At 32.3% G+C, this 21,826-nt stretch overlaps 1 protein-coding gene across 4 annotated transcripts in view; it reads right to left on the minus strand.

The window, feature by feature from the left end:
* Nbea (neurobeachin) overlaps nt 1-21,826 on the minus strand; it is a 622,915-nt gene that overhangs the window by 205,969 nt on the left and 395,120 nt on the right. For all 4 annotated transcript variants that reach the window (XM_076872612.1, XM_076872611.1, XM_076872614.1 and 1 more), the window contains one exon: nt 12,853-12,977. In XM_076872612.1, the coding sequence (XP_076728727.1) occupies nt 12,853-12,977 (125 nt within the window). The remainder of the gene's footprint in view (nt 1-12,852; nt 12,978-21,826) is intronic.

Below are 21,826 nucleotides of genomic sequence, written 5' to 3' on the forward strand. Positions count from 1 at the left end.
TTCTAATGTTTCTAAACATCTAGAAATCAGTTTCACAAAATGGAATTCTTTTTCAAAGGAGAAATTCCTTTTAATATATACAGTTTTGGGACTGGGGTTGTGTCTTAGTGGTAGAGGGCTTGCCTGGCATGTGTGAGGCACTGGGTTCGATCCTCAGCACCATATAAAAATAAATAAATAAAGGTATGTGTCCATCTACAACCAAAATAAAAATTTAAATATATATATATACAGTTTCATAATATTTTTAGCTCATCCAATGAATTTTGACAAAATTTTTCCTTATGGTAATAATACAAAATGATGCAACTTATTTTAAAACCTAAATACTTTTCTTTTGTCCCTTTATGGTCAAGTGCTTTTAGTAATTCTAAAGGATATTATTTAACTTCCAATAAAAGAAAAAGATTTTTAAGAAAAATGTACCTTTAACTAATTGCATTAGGCATGGTGATATGATCTCATGTAAAAATATATATTAGTCAATCTATTACTTGTAAGGAAATAATAATAATAATAATAATAATAATAATAATAATAATAATAATAAAGGGTGACACAGAGACAAGGTGCAGAGGCAGGGAAAGTGGCAGCGTGGCTCTTTGTCCAAGCAGCCACATTTATTTATAGCAATAGGTTACATTAGGTCATTAGTACCATAACTACATTATCAGAGTATCAGTAAGGTTGCTTATTCTGCAGTTACATTTCACAGTTACAATAGGCAATGTTAGAAGCTTTGTACAGTTCTCAAGAAAGTTCATTGTCTGAAGTTACTGTTAGGTGGGCAAATTCAGGAGCACCAGAGCTTGGTGAAAGACTGTAGTTATCAAGCAAGCAAGTTCCTTTATTCCCAGGAGCTATGTGCCTGAAATCAAGGTCAAGCCTTGATGAGGCTCTAACACAGAGGCTTCTCAGGACATTGCCATTCCAGCTAGATGTTGCACATATATTAGCTATATTACTAGAGAGATTGCAGGGCATTCTAAGGGTGGAAAACAGAATGCTTGTTATCCACCAGGAGTTTGTTCACCAGGGGAACGCTTCCTTGAACATTCCTTGGTCAGAATCACTATAATTACTGAGAAGTTTACAATTTTTAACATTTTTTAAAACATGAAAAAATGCTTTTATTAGACTTAGAAACCTATTGCTCAAAAATGTTCTATGTTGACTTGCTGACTTTCATGTATTTGTGAGATAAAAAATAATAGATAAATACATGGAACATACTTAACTATAATAAAAATTTACTATCAAGCAAACATTTTTCTTTTTAAACTATTTAAATTCTAAATTAAATTTTATGTTCTAATTTATAATACAGAACAAATTATTACCTTCTTAAGAAATGTAAGTGAAGACATTATAAAAGAAATGACCACTATTCTACTGAATGCTAAAGACAACGACTACAAAAAAAAAAAAATTCTATATACAATAGTTAAAAAAAAAAAGAAAAGAAAAGAAAAGAAAACAGGCCAGGAACGGTGACACACACCTGTAATCCCAACGCTCTGGAGGCTGAGGAAGGAGGATCATGAGTTCAAAGCCAGCCTCAGTGAAAGCAAGACACTAAGCAACTCAGAGACGCTGCCTTTAAATAAAATATAAATGGTGGCTGGGGATGTGGGATGTGGCTCAGTGGTTCAGTGTCCCTGAGTTCAATCCCCAGTACCCCACCAAAAAACCAAAAATCAAAAACAAAAAAACAAAACAATAACAACAATAACAAAACCCAAAACAAAACAAAACACCAGGCTTTTCAGTAGGAAAAAATCCCAATGTTAAAAACTATTGATCATACTAACACCTACCTTAAAAAAACACAAAAACACTTCTCTTATACCTGATGATGAGTCAGAAGATTCACTTTCTCTGCATAAACTCATCATATGAAAGCAAGTATTTCTACAGATGAAGTAAACTGTTTCTACTCAATAGACTACTTGTATTTGTTATTGTAAACATACTTTAAGGAAAAATCTGAGTAGTTATTGAGCGCATTAAATAAATACAGGTATAAAGTCTATAAATACAGATATCAAGTTCTACTCTACCTTTCTTAGTTCTGCATATTTTAGCTGAAATACCCACAACTAAGAGAATCGGATTTAACCTAGATTCCACTTTAGTTCATTTTTGTTGACAAGAAATATATTGAATAATCCAAAATAGATATCTATACTACCATAAAATTAAAACCCCAAGATACCTGCTTCAAATTTATGATAGACTTGATTCAGACAGGATAATCCTTACCTAAATCAATAATTGATGACTCTTATGGTCCATTTTAACACAACATGTTATGCATAACATAACACAATAGTACAGCATAGCATATTTTGTGTTTTTACCAAACAGGATCTTATATTGACTTGTTTGTTTTAAATTAGGCAAACACAGGTAAACTGTCCTCTGAAAAATGGGAGGAAAATATTTCAGAGGTACAATAAACCTGTAGTGTTAGCAATCTGGATATTAATTAAGATTCAATGTTCACAGAAATTACTCCAAGTATTATATTATTATTCAAGTTAGTCATGCTTGTAAAGAACTTAGTAGAATTTAAGAAAGAAGAGAAGAAAATGGCTACCTAATACCAACAGTTATTGCTCAGTAGAAAAGGACATCAAGGACACTTGCAAGTAAAAGAATTGGATCAATATTAACGTGATTTTCATTTCATGCTTCCCCAACTCCAGTAAGCTGACAATATACTCTGATTATGTGAACTGCCTCAGAGTAACACAGAAAAGGTTATTAGAGCAAGAGGTGGAAATGGAATGCACTTTTTATATTGACAGCCCTGCTAATAGAGTATACTGATTTTCAAAGACATGCAATGCATTTTTACAATTTGGTTCTGACAGCAAAATAGAATTTCATTTATTCCTAATTCAAAATATTCTTATGAAAGCAATATTTTTTAGAGCAGACCAACAAAGGGGATATTCACAAACAGCACTTCTACAAAGAAAAATACAATTAAAAAGGTGTAGAAATTGTTATTGAATTTAAGTAAAACACTAAGTATAAAATGCTAATGTAATCCTCTGAATAGAGTCAATGCAGAAAACTGTTATTATAAACATACTTTTTAAAGAAAATTTGACAAAATATTAAGATAAGAATATACATGATGGTAAATATCAAATCTCTTTGTATTTTATGTCGGATATTACTTGTTAGGATTTTTGATTAGTCATGAAGTTAGGGTAATTTTTAATTATTTTAAATAGGATTTCATTATATTAAAAATCACATGAATCCTAAGTACATGTATGAAGACACCCACAAAAAATATCAGATAAAATTTTGCTTGTGAAAAACATGATATAATATATAGAAAACTTGGACCAATTTGGATTTATATTTGTGACTAAATACATCTTATAGTGTGTTGTGGTCCCTATGATAAAATATGGACAGAAAAAAAGAGTAGCATGAAATAAATGAATCAAAACAGTCAAAAGTGATATCTTCACAGAGTGACAACTAGTAATTTTCCCTTTTCTTTAACTATTTTTGGCACTTTTTAGATTTCTTATGAGCATATACTTGTTTTCAGGAAGAAAAAAACAAAAAAGAATTGAAAGGAGAGAAGAGTGGGAGGAAGGGCCTAAGGACAAACACCTGCATCGTATGTCCAGAGAGGTAGATGGCAGATGTTGCCAAGATTGGCAATCCTTGTAATGACAGAAAAGATGAACTAGACAACTTGAAAGGGGGTTGAGAGGGTGGGGAGACTTCCTTGGATAGTGGACAATATTAAGCTTTGGAATGATGCTTGGTTTTTTGTTTTAAACTCTGTCAAGTTCAATGTGGAAAATTTAAAAGTATGGGACTATGGAAAATATGGTTGGAAATGTTTAGTATAGATAAGGAACTGGCTCAGAGTCATGCATGAAAAATTAACAGAAGTTTTTCTTTATTAAAAAATAGCATATCTAGTTTATTTAAAATGATTCTTAAATTACTAAAAGCATTAAAAATATGTTTTTATAAAATACATGGAATATACACTCCATGTATGATACTAAGATAATCTGTACTGAGGTACATTTATGGATAATAGGCCATAAGCATCTATCAAAAATTAGCAGATAAGCTCTACAGTGGGGAAATGACCAAAAGGGCCCTTGCAGTTGACATGTAAAGAAATTCTAAATGTATTCACAACAACACTGTAGAGTAAGACAACTGTATTTGTGCTTAGTTTTATCTTTGCCACATTAGCATGTTACCTGGTTTCTATGGTTTGTCATTTTCTCAGATTAAAAATAAGAGCATTAAGAGAGAGCCTAGAGAAAAAGAGAAAATATTTGCCATCTGCATCTCAGATAGAGGATTAATCTCTAAGATATATAAAGAACTATTAAAAAAAAACCCTTAACACTTAAAAAACAAATAATCCTATCAACAAATGGGCAAGGGAACTGAACAGACACTTCACTGAAGAAGAAATACGAATGGTCAACAAATATATGAAAAAATGTTCAACATCACTAGCAATTAGAGAAATGCAAATTAAAACTACACTGAAATTTCATCTCTCTCTAGTCAGAATGGCAATTTCAAGAATAAAAGTAACAATAAATATTGGTGCAGATGCAGGGGAAAATGTTCACTCATACATTGCTGGTATGAATGCAAATTGGTGCAATCATTATGGAAAGAAGTATGGAGATTCCTCAGAAAGCTTGGAATAGAACCACCATTTGACCCAGCTATTCCACTCCTTGGTATATACCCAAAGGACTTATAATTAGCATATGAGAGTGACACAACCACATCAATGCAGCTCAATTCACAATACCAAAACTATAGAATCAACCTACATGCCCTTCAACAGATGAAGAGATAAAGAAAAATTTTGTATATATACACAATGGAATATACTCAGTCATAAAAAAGAATAAAATTATTATAGTTGCTGGTAAATGGATGAATATGGAGGCTATTATGCTAAGTGAAATAAGTCAATACACACACACACAAAAATACCCCCCCAAAACATTGACTGTTCTCTTATATGAGGATGCTAACACACCACAAGGAGGTGAAGGAAAGAATAGAAGTTCAGTAGTTCAGACAAAGGGGAATAAAGGAAAGGGAGGGGGAATAGGAATAGAAAAGGCAGTGGAATGATTCTGACATAACTTTCCTATGTAAGTATATGAATACACCACAGTGAATCTCTATATCATGTACAACCATAAGACTGGGATCCTAATTAGAGTAAGATGTACACCATATTTATATAAATATGTCAAATTATATTCTATTGTGACATATAACTAAAAAAAGAACAAAAAAGAAAAAAAACAAATATATGAGGAAAGAAAGAAAAGCTTCCAATAATGTCTGTGATCTCTGAAGTTTTCTATTATTTAGAAGGAACTGTGTGTGTGTGTGTATGTGTGAGTGTGTGTGTTTCCCAACTTACAACGACTCAAGATTTTTCAACTTTACAATGGGTGCAAAAGTATCACATGCGTAGTATAAACTATACTTTGAACTTTGCAATTTTGATTGTTTTCTGGGCTAATGATATTCAGTATGATATTCTCATGATTCTGGAGAGTGGCAACAACTCCTAGTTAGGTACACAATCACAAGAGTAAAAAAAGTGCACTATGTTGCTAAGCTATGATTCTCTCTAGATTAGAGGTAATAAAGGCATTTTAGACTAAAAAAAATACATTAATGGCTCTATCAACAATTGTCTTCACAACATGACTCCAAACTCTCTTTATAGCCTCATTTTCATACTATTTCTTCACACAATCATGTGTTCCATTATATAGCTCCATTTTCCATTCTTTAATACATTATTAATATATTTTAATACATTGTGTAGTGTGGTCTTTTTCTCACCAATGCTTCTACTCATTGGTTTGGGAAGATTTCCATTCATCCTTTCAACTCTAGCTAAAATCCGTTACCTTTTGTTAGGCAGTCCCCTTTGCTGAAGTTGCTTAGCATTTTTAGTGCATATCGATATAAATCGAATTATAATTATTATAAATGCAATTGTGTGAATGCTTTACCCAAATTACTCTAAGCAAGATTATGAGGAGCTGTCTAAGTAAGTCTGTGCCACTAAGTAATAAATACATATAATTCTATCACTGCCTTATCTTTAATATCATTTGATAAACTAGGTGGAAATAAAGCATAAAAATAAAGAAACCCCACACACTTCAGAATGTGAATGTACCAAAACTTCTAGACATAGTCCATACAAAATTCATCCTTAAATGCTGTTACCAAAAGTGATGAATGATGTGGTAAAATATTCTACTGTGATATATAACTAAAAATATGTAAAATATGTAATTAATTACATACATAATTAATATTGTTAACCAGTTATTGATTGAATAAAAAGCAGCAACTGAGTGATAAGCACAAAGTATTGTGTGAATATGGATGCTCTAAATGAGTTGGATAGAAGATCTGATTTTGGTCCTCAAATAATTTTTTATTTTATTTGAGAATATGATATCTAAAATAAAAATATTTTCTGAACCTTTTACAAAGCGACTGTTATCAACTGTGCATTAATGTGCCATTCAAAGGAGTCAGTTAGGTCCTTTTTTCCTACATGCCTTGGTCATTTCTGTTACTGTTTCTGCCTTTACTTCTCTCCTCTCTGATTATCTTCTCTTGAGATAATTTATAAGTAATTACTTTTATGATGCCTACATCAATATAAATCTTTATCATATTGAATTATATGATTCAATAATATAGCCTCAATAGTCTACCCTGTGCTCCTTCAGGAACTACTACCTCCCTCTATAGCAACTGTTTATTCTTTCATTAGTTCTGGTTCTTTCAACTTAGGTACTGTTGACATTTGGGGCTGGAGTTTTGGATTTTTTAAGGAACTGTCCTGGGAATGGTAGACTATGTTAGCAAGATTCCTGGTCTCTACCCATTAGATGCTAGTCACACACCCTGTTTTATCCCAGTTAAGAACCATTATTGTGTACTATGTGCTGTTAAATGGCAGAAATCGTCTCAATCTCAGAATCCAACATTTAAAAAATGTATAGCATGTAGAAGCTATTAAAATATGCTTTTATATTTACATAGTTATTGATTCTTTTGCATCTGGCTAACGTCTACAAATTTGAATCTTCAACATAAAAACGTGGCTTTTTAGACTATTTCTTGACATAAAATGTCATATTATGTCTGTTAAATGCATTCCTAAGCATATTTTATAACTTAACTTTTACATATCTATTTAAATTAAGACACTATTAAAACCATATTGTGAAGAAAGGGCTATGAGATTGAATTATCACACTGACACCAAAAGGAGTTGACAGATATTTCCCTCATGTCTTTCTCTCCCTCTCTTAATAACATTTACATCTTAACTTTTCAATATATTATTGGACCCATAACCAGGATCAATCATTTTATTCTAAATATGGAGAGCCAATTAATAACGTACAAACTAAAATGGAGTTATCAAAGAAGAACTATAAATATATGTACTGAAAAATCTTCTCAGTTTGAGTCCATCCCATTTATTAATTCTTGATTTCATTTCTTGTGCTTTAAGAGTCTTGTTTAGGAAGTCAGAGACAAATCAAAAGTGAAGATTTAGGCCTACTTTTCCCTCTATTAGGTGCAGGGTCTCTGGTCTAATTCCTAGGTCCTTGATCCACTTTGCATTGAGTTTTGTGCATGGTTTTTATTTTCATTTTGCTACATATGAATTTCCAGATCTCCTAGCATCATTTGTTAAAGAGGCTATCTATTCTCCAATGAATGTTTTTGGCATTTTTATCTAGCATGAGATAACTATATTTATGTAGGTTTGTCTCTGTGTCTTCTGTTCTGTACATTCTGTACATGTCTATTTTGGTGCCAATACCATGCTGTTTTTGTTACTATACTTTTGTAGTACAGTTTAAGGTTCAGTATTGTGATGCCTCCAGCTGCACCATTCTTACTAAGGAGATTGCTTTGGCTATTCTGGGTCCTTTACTTTTCCAAATGAATTTAATGAAAAGCTTCTTCTCAGCAAAAGAAACAGTCAATGAGGTGAAGAGAGAGCCTACATTTTGGGAGCAAATTTTTGCTACATGCATGTCAGATAGAGCACTAATCTCCAGGATTTATAAAGAACTCAAAAAACTTAACACCAAAAAAAAAAAAAAAAAAAACAACAACAACCCAATCAACAAATAGGCTAAGGAGCTGAACAGACACTTCTTGGAAGAAGATATACATTTGATCAATAAATATATGAAAAAATGTTCAATATCTCCAGTAATTATAGAAAGGCAAATCAAAACTACTCTTAAGATTTCATCTCATGCCATACAGAATGTCAGTTATCAAGAATACAGACAACAAAAAATGTTGGTGAGGATGTGGGGGGAAAAGTCACACTCATAACTTTGCTGGTGGGACTGCAAATTGGTGCAACCAATCTGGAAAGCAGTATGGAGAGTCCTTTGAGAACTTGGAACAGAACTACCATTTTACCCAGTCACCCAACTCCTCTGTCTATACCCAATACTTAAAATCAGCATACTATAGTAAAGCAGCCACATCAATGTTCATTTATAGTAGCTCAATTCACTAGCTAAACTGTGGAAGAAATCTAGATTTCCTTCAATAGATGAATGGACAAAGAAACTGTGGTATATATACACAATAGAATATTACTCAGCATTAAAAGAGAATAAAATTATGGCATTCGCAGGTAAATGGATGGAGTTGGAGAATGGTGCAAAGTAAGCCAATCCCCCCAAAACAAAGGCCAAATGTTCTCTCTGATAAATGGATGTTCATCCATAATGGGGGGGGGGGGAGGCATGGGATAAATGGAAGAGCTTTGGTGGAGCAAAGGGGAAGTAGGGGTGGAGTGAGGGTATTGGGGCAGGAAAGATGGTGGAATGAGATAGACATCATTACCCTAAGTATATGTATGACTGCACATATGGTGTGATGTTATATCACGTGCAACCAGAGAAATGAAAAGTTTTGCTGCAATTGTGTATAATGAATCAAAATGCATTCTGCTATCATACATACCTAAATTAAAATTAATTAATAAAAAATTTAAAAAAATATATAAAATAAAATATAAAAAAGTCTTTTCATATTACAACCAATAGCTTTTTAGAAAAAAGCAAATTATCTTTCTCAATGTTAAACTAACTGTATACTCTTAAAAAAATGAAATCAGATAATTTGATAGCTTTTTTCTCATCAATTGTATAGCTGGACTAACATTTTTTTTCTCAGTGCATTTCTTATTTCTTGATAACTGAAAAAAATTACAGTAGCCATGCATATACCATCAAACCTAATTTAATTTCAGATTCTTTACAGAGCTGCTTTTTATTCATCAAGGTCATATCTTGATGGCTTCACAAGCTTAGATAAATCAGGTGTTAAGCAGACACATCTCTGAGGAACCTAAGAATGTTCTCATTTGCAGTTCTCAGCATATCTTATTATTTATTGCCAAAGAAATGACTGATTAACTTTGTCATCTTTGCCCCATGTTTTTTCTCCTCAGGCTGCAGCAGCCTGCCCTCTTCGGTGATGCCTGATCAGACCTATTTAAGATGATGTCTTTGATCACAGACATTGAGGCACTTGCGATCTTTGGCTTTGATGAAACATTGTTCCACTGTAATTTTATGGAAGGGAAACAGAGGCCTAGATGATAAATGACAGTCAACAAAGAAAAACAAACTTATTAAGATTTCATACTATTCTTTGGCAGTAATACTCTTCAAGCACCAAAAAGTGTAGCAGAAGTTGACCAGTTTAGATTTTACTTTAATATATAAACCATTCACAAAACCTTCCTTTTTAAATAATCTCCCTATTAGCTTAAGTACCCTGAAGAAGAAAATACTGCAGGTCAGAACATGCCTTTATGAGTTTTAAAATGTTTTCCTTATATTCTTCCATTGCTATGGTCTGTAAATTTCCTGGCAATCAATTAAATTTGCACTTGCATGATATTTTATTATTAGAAAACTACTAAGTAATACATGCAAAATTAGAACATTAAACATCAAGGAAAAAATTACATGCCTCTAGGTTTTTATTAATCACATTCCATACCAGAGGCTGAAAGTGTATCAAATCACACCAAATCTTTTTCACATGACAACCTCATAAATTATTCAACTCATTAGTATTACTAAAAAAGCATGAAAAACTCCATCAGTATAAAGGATATTTTCCAACTAGAAAAGGTCAACCAAAAGTTTTAATAATGAAATAGAAGGGAAAGCTTTTCAAAGTATGAAATAAAATTATTGTTCTTTTCCTTAAAAATTATATCCAATTCTGATTATTTGCTCATTTAAAAGAAAGCATTAACAGATATTTTTTGAGGCTCAAATAAATTGCCTGAAAATAATGCCATGAAATTCAAATTATTGCTAATGTTCCCTCCCATCACATCAAAGTCTAACTATAATTTAATCTAAAATGTTTGGCTGAGTTTAGGGTAACAGAAAAAAATCAAGTGACTCAAATTTATTTATTAAAATATGAAGCTTTCTAAATCTGTTTCACTTCTATTACACTAATATAGTTCCATATTCTTGAAATACGTACACTACATTAATAGGTAAGACTCAATCTGTGCTTCCAATCCCAGAGATTATTCTGATGGCCAGGTAAATATTCCCTATTTAAGTATTTTATTAGAGTGGCCCCCCCCAACATATATAACTTATTTAAAATTGTAAATACTTTGCTGACTCTAATACTTCTAGTCATACTAAAAATAATGTCCATAAAACATTATTTTGTTCCTGAAAAAATTTTATTGTTACCATGATTGAAATGGTAGCAACAAATGAATTAAAAAAGTTTGACCAAAATTTTCAGCATAGATTGCATACATTTAGTTCTTTTTTTAACATTTATTTTTTAGTTGTAGGTGGACACAATACCTTTATTTTATTTTTATGTGGTGCTGAGGATCAAACCCAGTGCCTCATGCATGCTAGGCAAGCGCTCTTCCTCTGAGCCACAACCCCAACCCCATACATTCAGTTCTTAACTTTTGTTGTCAGAATGTAATGATAGAGAAGTTAAAATACTGCAATTATTTGACATAAAGGAAGGAATAAGTTGAATTTAAATTTGTCCTAGATGCTCACTAGCATTTGCAAGTTTGAGCTATAAATATACCTTTGATCTATAACTACTCACCATCAAAACATTCGATCATTGGATGTTAGTATGCATATTGCCAGACTTTGGCAAACATAAATATATTTAAATATTTAATATAAAAATATTCAAATGATAGGCTGAGTTTTACGTTTTCTGAGATTGTTTTATTGCTGTGAGTTTTATATGTATGTTCTGAAAATAAAACCTTTGCTTAAAATATAGAAAATCTGTGTTCAATTAAGTTTTCAACATTTATTTTTACTGGATGAAGTGCTTTGTAATAATTGCTGACATTTACTTCCTATTTCTACTGAAAAAATACTTTGTATGTAGGGTAGAGGTCATGAAGAAGGTACAATACTGCAGTTTTCTCTTGGCACTTTATAACTTCTCCTTCTCTTTTTCTGGAGAGATTCCTCTAGGGAGTACTCCCCACTCACCTCTCTACACCCTCCATATTTTACTGCCCTTTTTTCACATTTTGCATTTATTAGGGTTAGAAATTTTTTGTCTGTAATCCATTGAGAAAATAAACTGTATTATAAACAAAGAACTATTTATCAATCATAGAAAATTTCAAACTGGATGGTTCACTTATTGCTCCCAAATAAATGAGAATTAACACATTAAAGTAATTGTGAGAATTAAAATGGGTAATAAAAATATATGAACAATGTTCATTACTGGTATTTCTTCAATGTATATGGTTTATAAAATTCTGATATGATTAATCTAACTTAGAATTGTTGAGCATTTTAAAAAATGGGTAAATAATCTGAGCATGATAGCACATGCCTATAATCCCAGTGACTCTGGAGGCTGTCAGCCTCAGTAAATTAGTAACACACTGTGTCAAGGGGGAAAAAAGGGTAAACAGACAAAATGTTCCTAAGTAAATGGGCACAATCTATAGTAACAGAATTTTTATTAAACTATAAAATATTTTTATATTTACTATTTACCATACATTTTATAAAGTACAATTTAAGCTAAAGTTCTATTGTAGTGATATAGCTGATGATATTGTTAATGGCAGACCATCTTTTTCAAACTTCATTTGTAACCTATTGAAGGATGGGGAATTAAATTGACAGATTGTAACAGGATTTTTATGTGTGTTAATCTGAAAAGAATAGCATAGGAATATTACAGAAAATTTCATGTAAAGAGGTTATTAATAATATATTTGTTTTAGTTAACATAGATATATGTATATATGTATATACACATAACATACATATGTATGTATATATTTCTGTGCATACATATGTACAAATTTCTATATACATAGAAACATGTAAGTCTGCTTACAGAATTACAACATAATGTTTCTTTTCCAACATGGGTCTTAGTCACCAAAGTTTGAAAGACACTGAAGAAGAAATTCATGATTTTATTCCATTTATTTATGTAGGCTTTATGAAATGACGATGGGTAATAACCAACTATACAGAATCTTTAATGTCTTAAAAGGAAATTGAAGGGTCCTAAGTATACCTAGTGTAAGAAATACAGGGTTAAATGTAACTAGAAAAATTCTGAAGAATAAAGCACAACAAAACATTTCTGACTTAAAGTTAAATGCCAGTGAAAAATATAAATTCTCAAACACAAAGGGTCACCTCATATCCAGCAATATTTTTTTGTTTAAGAGGCATGAATACTAACCATATTCTATTGCAGCTTTCAGCAATGCTTCAGCATGAGTGGAGCCAAAGGCATTACGAACAAATCGTCTCCTTCTGCGAAGATCATCTTCCCAGTAATCCAAACGCCAGAAATCATGCAACTGGCTAAATATGCAAAAATAAAGAAACAGTATTAATTACTATGAATAAAAATGTATAACTGGAAATTTATTCTTCCCATAAAATTAAAGCTCTATTTCTTTGGTCTCAAAAACCAAGATGATTTTTGAGATATTTATATTTTACACTTCTTTTCTATACATGTTTCCTTTAGAAATAAAAAAAAATCTTAAATTAGAAATATTCTCATATTTTAGGCATTATAACACTCAGCTCTGTTTTTAATTTTTTTTTTACCATATTCTTTCTGCTACTAAAAAACATAAATCACGGGGAGTTTAGTAACAAATGCAACATCAAATTACAAGTATTAATGACACGGTTTGCCTTCTTTTACACTGTTTTTAACAAGGCTTGTAAATCACAGGATAGAATTCAACTACAAACAGTTTGCAATTTAATGACCATGCTTTCTTAGTAGACTGAATTAAGAAGTATAAAATATTGCCCACTTGGATTTGGTGGAGCAATGATTAAAATAATGTGCTGAAATATTCATTGAAATAATTCCCTGCTGCCCACAGCAACCTGAGAAAAGTGCAATTTTATCCATTATTAATAATACTGAATTAGAGCTGCAAAAGATTTCAGTCTGTGGTAATTGTCTTGGTAAATTATTATTCTAATGCTAACAGAGTCCTTGGATGATTTTACAGCTTTTTACTAATATAAACCATTAACAACCAAAGCCCCATCATTGAAAAACACTGTCATTTACACTCTATATTAAAAAACAGTGAAATATTTCAGAAACTACTGAAATACATTCATTGTATATGCAATAAAACATCTCATGATATAATTTTTGCTTTCAATTTAGTTTCAATAAACACTGAAGATAAATATCACTGCTTAAAAAGTTGTTTTTTTCTGTATTAGTATGTGGAATAATATACTCAAAAAGATAATATCCTTAATTTCCTGAACAGCACTATTCATAAAAACATATAAAAAGCTTTCATAAGAGATATGATTTCACTTTTATATTTTGATATCTTGTTGTAGAAAAACACTTTAAGTTTGATAAGGCAGGATCTGTATGCATTTTGCACATTATTATAATTCTGGCACCATGTCTGATAATGCTATATTTAGTAACTATTCAATGAATTAATTAAATATTTTTCAGAAAAAAATCTATAGACATATAGTTATTGAGAAAAATAATTTTGGGGGCTGGGGTTATGGCTCAGGGGTAGAGCGTTTGCCTCGCACGTGCAAGGAAGGCCCAGGGTTGGATCCTCAGCACTACATAAAAATAAATAAATAAACAAAGTTAAAGAAAAAAAAAAAAGAAAAATAATTTTGAAAAACAGATTTTATGCTTATATAATTTTGCTATGTATGACTCAATTATAAAAGAATACAATATAAAAAATATAAAAAGCATTAAAATTATAAACATTTGAAATATACTTTAATATATCTTTATTTTTCTGTACCTCAAACTTTATTTTTTTACTAAAACAATGCTTACCTGGTAAATCCTCATAATAAACTTTATCTTTATGACTAATTTAAACTAGAATTGATTTCTAGCCATAAAAGTATAGACTAATCCCAGTTATTGAAAAAAGAGCCTGTTAAAATCTTGCTAGAAGGGTTTTCCTTAAAATTGTGTTAAAATTAAGTAATTGAATTCACCAGCAGATACCAGAGATCTTATGTTATCTCCAGTTTCTCACCATAGCCAAATGTACCCCTATTCCTTCCAAAAGAGCAACTGAACAGTTCTTGACATTATATATATAAAACAAACCCAAGAAGACTCTGAAAGGTGGAGAGAAGGAAGACTGGCTAAAGTCCTTAGGACACAGGGATGAGGTGCCTTTGCCTCATAAATCCTAGATGTGAAGCAAAGAGATCAACAACCCAGACAGGCCAATGGGTAGTGAGAAAAGCTGCAATATGCTCTCTTTAGCCAGAGGACCAAAAACCAGGAAGCCCAGCAAGACAGAAATCTTTGATACAACAGCTGCTATAGTCCAGCTAAATCTCACAGAAAAACTAGGGCCCCACCTCACCACCACAGCAAAGAATGAGGTGGGAAACTTGTGGAAGTATAATGAGGCACCCAAACACCCTCACTGAGGGGGTTCAGAGAATGCCAAGTAAGGAACTAGGACTTTCATTTCAGCTTCCTGGTAACAAGGAGCTCTACCCACCGGGGTCAGCAGAGACCATGGAGGCAGTCTGGGTTTCCATCCTCCCTCACTGGATAGTAACAAGTCATCTCTCACATCCCCCGGTAGGATAATGTCACAGGAGACATAGTGGATATTCAGACACCAAGTGGGGGCTGGAACTCTCATCCACACCAAGCAGTCAGGAGGAACCCCAACTCCTTGGGTTTCTGGAAGCCAAGTGGGAAATCTACATTTCTGCCTTCCTTGCCAGTGCAAGGCGTGCCCTGTTCCCTGAAGGAGCAGAGCCACAGGAACTCAACTAAAAGAGAAAGCTTAAATGAGATAAAAGTCTCAGAGCATCACAAAATATCTAGGTTTCATTCCAAAATTACTTACCATACCAAGAATCTGTAGGATCTCAAATAGAGTGTGAAAGATCACTAATAGATGTTAACATGGAGATGAGATGGTGAAATTTTCTTTTTGTGTGTGTGTGTGGGCGGGTACCAGGGATAGAACCCAGGGGCGCTTAAACATTGAGCCACATCCCTAGACCTATTTTGTATTTTATTTAGAGTCAGGATCTCACTGAGTTGCTCAGTGCCTCGCTTTTGCTGAGGCTGGCTTTGGACTTGTGATCTCCTGCCTCACCTCCAGAGTCATTGGGATTACAGGAGTGTGCCACTACACCTGACGAGATGGTGAAATTTTCTGGCAAGAATTTAAAGCCATGAATAAAATAGAGCTTCAAAAAGCAACTTCCAGTATGGTTGAAAAGGAAAAAAGAAGACATCAACAAAGAAACATAAAATGCAAAGAAAAACCAAATGAAACTTTAGGTCTGGCAAATACAACAATCAAAATTAAAGCAGGTTCAATAAAAGAAGGAAAAAACACTTAACTGGAATGTAGAATGAAAGAAATTACTCATTTTGAATAACAGATAGGAAATAGACTGATCATACTGGGGATAGAGGCAAAAAGTGGGATCTGTGGAGTTGTGTTGTCTAATATCTAATATTTCTGTCAAGAGAATCCTAGAAGAGGAGAAAGCAGTTAGGGATAAATAGTACTTAAATAATGGCTACATAATTACGAAATTTGGCAAAAAAAATAAATGTACAGATTTTGGGGGGATTTTTTATTGGTGCATATTAATTACATGTAACAATGACTTTCATTGTGTCATATTATAAATGTACTGATTTTAGAAGCTGATAAGCCCAAAAATACCAATGCCAAGACACATCACAATCTTCTGAAGATTGAGGACTAAGAAAATTCAAAAAAGAACTCATAGAAAAATGGCAACTCTTTTACAAAGACAAAACAATCAGAATGACTACAAATTTCACATCAGAAATGATGGTGGCCAAAGGAAGTGACAAAATATTTTTTAGGTGTTGAAAGAAAAAAAAACTGTTTCACTTGAGTCTTACAGCCTGTAAAAATACCCCACAGAATAAAGGAAAAATGAAGATATTTTTAGACAAAGAAAAACCAAGTATTTATTGTCATATTAGAGCTAGTAAACAGAAAGCTAAAGACAATTCAATAAACATGAGGGAACGGATAAAAGAAGAAACACTGCAAAATCAAGAGAGAGGGAAGACAAACAAAATAATGGTAAATATAATAGGCGGCTCTTTTCCTCTTGAGTGTTCTTAATTTTATTTTACTATTGAAACAAACACTGTCTGATATGATTTGAAGTGTATGGAGAGGTATTATTTCAGATGAATGGAAATGGGGAGGTAAAAAGATATGAAGGAAGGTACAGTCCCTCTACTTCACTTGGACTGGTAGAATGACAAAACCAGTAGACTGAGGAACTGCAAATATAATGTAGGATTTAGAGATACCACTTGAAAAGCTGTACAAAGAAAGATACTCAAAACAATATAGATGAATCAAAATGGAATTTTAAAAAATGAACAAATAACCCACAGAATGAATATGAGGAAAAGTAATCCATGAATCAAAAAGAATTTCAAGGGAAAACAAACAAACAACAAACAAACCAGGTCTGTATGAAAATAACAACAACAACAAAAAAATCAACATTTGTCAAACAAAACTGTATTAGTACTAAGAGGAAAATTTATAGTACATGGTTTAAAACTCCCCCGGAAAAAATATTTCTAGACCTAGATGGTTTCACTGGGGAATTCTACTAAATATTCTATTAAGAATATTCAAAGAAACTATAGCTAACTTTATACTTCAGGGTGAGATTGAGTACTCAACACTGATATTGGGAATAAGTCAAAGCTGTGTGCTCTTACCACTCATATTCATTGTAGTACTGGAATTTCCAGCTAATGCAATAGGCAAAAAATAAATAAAGGAAATAAAAGGAATACAGATAGAAAAAAAGAGAAATGAAATTGGCTGTATTTGTAGATTACATGACTGCCTATGTAGAAAAATCACAAAAAGTAGAAACTAGGATTCATGGGTGTGGGGAAAGAGGAGTTACTAGGCAATGAGTTAACCAAACTATGTTATATAGATTATGTTACATAGATTAGTTCATTATAATTGTGATATATTCATAAAAACAAACAAATTTCCTATAACTGATGATTGTGATCATCAAAGTTATAGGATACAAGATAAACATACAAATATTAATTGTATTTTTATATACTAGTAGTAAACACATAGATTTTAAAATAAAAATAAAATATAACTTAAATCACTATTCAAGGGAGAAATATTTAGGTATAAATCTAACAAAATATGTAAAGAACTTGTGAGATGTAAACTATATAATGTGATATATGAAACCACATAAATAAAAGGGAAGGCCTATCATTTTAATGATTTGGAAGACTCAACATAGTAAAGATATCAATTCTTCCCAAGTTTATGTACATATTTAATATAATAAGATTATTCTAAATTGCACAAAATAAAAGGTGAAAGCAGTAGGGATTGGTCTACTTGTTTTCAAAACTTACATGATTTAGCTATTATGACTATGTAATATTAGCCTAGGGACAGATACAGATCAACAAAACAACAGAGAACCCTAACTAAACCCATTGTGTGTGTGTGTGTGTGTGTGTGTATAAATAAAATGTATATATATATATATGTATTCTCTTGACATTTGATAAAGGTGAAAAACAAATTCAATGGAGAAAAGAGATCCTTTACATTAAATGGTACCAGAGCAATTTACATCATAATCAACACCACATACCCCGGCCAAAAAATCCCCAAACCTTAACCTAAGTCTCCCACCTTAAATAAGAATCAACTCAAAATGTATCACAAGCATAAATAACTGTAAAACTGAACATTTTAAGAATAAAGAGACAAAACCTTTGCAATCTAGAGCTAGGCAGAGTTTTTAGACTTCATACATTAAGCACATTTATAAAGGAAATACAGATAAAAATATAAAAATTAAAAACATTAATTCTAGAAAAGAATATGCTAAAAGGATAAAAAGATGCCAGAATGGAAGAAAATGTTTGCAAACCATCTATCCGACCAGAGACTAGTAGCTGAAATATATCTATAATTCCCAAAGCTCAATAATACAAAAGCAAGCTAATTAGAATACTCTGTGACATTACACTGTAGCTTTGCAGAATGTTAAAATTGGGGGGAACTGAGTAAAGAGCAAATAGAAACTCCGTTTTATTTCTTAAACTGTATTCTGCCTATGAGAAAACTGAGATCAGGGATGGTATTAGAAGGGCAAAATGAGAAGTGATCCATTATCCTCTCTTGTTTCTTATAGGGAATCAGGATGTGTAGAAGAGCTGTCATTTAGTTTTGGCTGCCATCTTATTCCCTCCCATACTAGAGAGACAGAGGTACCTTATGGATATTAAGGGATCTATGACAGAATAAATGATTCATATCAGGGAAATTATTCTTTCCCCCAATATCACAGGTCAGTTTAAATTCTAATTTGAAAAAAAAAGTTGTATTTGGTCATGTCTACTTTTTAAAAAAATTGCTATTTTTTTGCACTTCAGAATCTACCATGCTCTTTGTTTCAAATGTGTTTTTTGTGTTCTGTTATACTTTATTTTTTCCTTTACCTTTTTAAACTAAAAATAAGTCCTTATGTAGGTAAAATAAGTCATACACCCATACACCTCCCCTCCCTTTTTCTGGGTTGGAATTTTTTTTTTAAGTTGGAATATTTATTCTCTGATCTTCTGATGTTTTCCTTATTGTCTCTATGGAAATTATCTTAGATTACTGAGTATCAATCTCTCCTCATATTGGGGAGTTTCCCCTACTTAAACAAACATAAAACTCTCTTAAAGAACTTTCTATTCCTTTTTGAATCATGCATGTTTTACTCTCTAGTTTCAATATAGTGGAACTATGTATTAATCTATACACAGAAATAGATAGGCTGTGATGGGAATGGTCTCTCTGAAATTGAATAGTGGGCCAGCTGGAATTTCCTGCTTTCAAATTCCCTACAATGTGGCAGTAGGTGATTTTCTAGCCTTCTTACCACTCTAGCCTTTTTTACTTCCCTTCCCAACAATGGTAGAAAGTGGGGATTTTAAATAGTATAATTACTTACTGATAGAAGCTCAATATTAGCAAGAAAAATTACTGGATTATTGGTTTATTTCACAGATGCTCCATTCTGATGGAAGAGAAATGAGTTCCCTATATGCAGACTAGCCTGATCCAAGAGAACTATTCCACCGGGGCAGGAAGAAAAAGACCTCTGTGGTCCTGAAGCACTGCTGCTGGAGGGTGCAGAAGGTACAGGGTAGAAGTTCATAAGAGGTTTATTATATGGGCTAAATGCATAGTTTTTAGGAAAAGTAAAGCAATTATATTGCACCTGTTATGTACTCTGTGATGAACACAGAAGGAGGCTCCTTTTCTCTGCCTGATGGAGAGTTCTAATAGATTTATAGACTATACTTCAGTGTTTTCTGGGGTTTGGTCCTTCTGACATCCATCTCAAAGTTTTGTGTTGTTCCTTTGCGCTTGTGTACTTATCCCCATTATTTTTGTATTACTCTTTTTTATCATTATAATAATATTATTGATGTAATGATGTTCGTTAACTGCATAAGTAGTTCAAGTACAGATAATTTTCTCAATGAAAATAATTTTTTAAAGAATTTAACCTTTATTTTATTTATTTGTTTTTATGTGGTGCTGAGCATCAAACCCAGGGCCTCACTCATGCTAGGCAAGCACTTCAATTAAATTTTTGAAAATTACAATTTCAATTTAGGAAAATATATTCAATTTTGTTTCAAGATTTCCTCTAACCTTTTCTAAGAAGGGACTGCCTTTATAAATTAGTGAGAAAACTGAATTTATCTGATAAAGTGAAGCTAAAAAGATTAATTGGTTTTTCAATATTTGATAACAGAAACCATCCAATGGAACAGAGAGAAGAGTGAAAAGAACGAAGAAATACGTTACTAAATAAACATTTTAAATAAACATAGAACTTGCAATTCTCCTGAGCTAAAGGACTGATGGTAATCACTGAGGTCGAGACTTCTTTGTATGAAATCTAATCCTTCCAAGATCCAACAAAACCAAATATCTGATTGACAGACTGATAGCTAAAAGTTGTTATTCTCTCCTCCTTCCATACAAACTATAGAACTAGACTTCTCTATCCACTTTGAAATTAAGCATGCTGATATGACTTCCTTCAGTTAATAATTTGTAAGCAAAAGCAATATATATCCAGACAAAAGCTTTTAGAACCACTGTACAATTTTCCATGTTCCTTCCCTCTGTAAGTGGATATAAAATTTCCATCATTTTACATCCATCCTTGAGTGCCTTCAATAACCAGAGCTTTCTGCCAACCCATGCTGAACATGAGTGTGAATGAGAATAAAATTTTCTTGAACCACCAAGATTTGAAGTTTTATGTTACTGCAGTATAATCCAGTATAAGAACTGAGTAAATTCCTAGAATAATAATAATTTTAAGAGGGCCAATTTTTTTTTCAGGTTCTGGAGACTGAACCCAGCCAGAGGCTCACGCACACCAGGCAAGTGCTCTTAACACTGAACTAAATTCCCCGCCCTTCAATTTAATTTTTTTTTTTAAATTTTGAGACAGGGCATTACTAAATTGCCTAAACTGGCTTCTAACTTGCCATTCTCCTGCCTTAGCCACCCAAGTAGCTGAGATTATAGTTATGTACCACTGTATCCAGCAGAAAGGCCAATATTTACTGATAGCTTATTGTGTTCCAGACACTTTTCTTTTCATTGTATGTGTATTAATTCTTCATTAAGTCTTTTTGAGATTATTATTATTAACCCATTTTATACAGGAAGAAATGGAGTCATGGAGATATTAAGTAATGTGACCAAGATGGAACAACTGGTTCACAGTAGAATCAGTATGTATCTTCCAGCAGTCTGACTTCCTAGCTATTGCAACATGGCTTCTAACTGTAAAGAAAGCAACCAAAAAATGAAAATATCTTGAGGAAAGTACATTGAAAGCACCAGAACAGCTGCTTTATGTCTCTCTATGACCAGAACTAATTAACTGGATGAACAATTAAAACTATGAAATAGGTAGAGTACTGTATGTATACCATGCAGATTCATTCATTATTCTACACATATTTATTGTATACTTACTATAAGTCATGTCACAAGTTGAATACTAGGTATACATGGGTAAATTCAGCAGCATGATTCTTGAAATTATTCAGCTTTCAGTTTGTTCCA

This window comes from Callospermophilus lateralis, chromosome 12, assembly GCF_048772815.1.
Source record: "Callospermophilus lateralis isolate mCalLat2 chromosome 12, mCalLat2.hap1, whole genome shotgun sequence".
In the NCBI taxonomy this organism is placed as follows: domain Eukaryota; kingdom Metazoa; phylum Chordata; class Mammalia; order Rodentia; family Sciuridae; genus Callospermophilus; species Callospermophilus lateralis.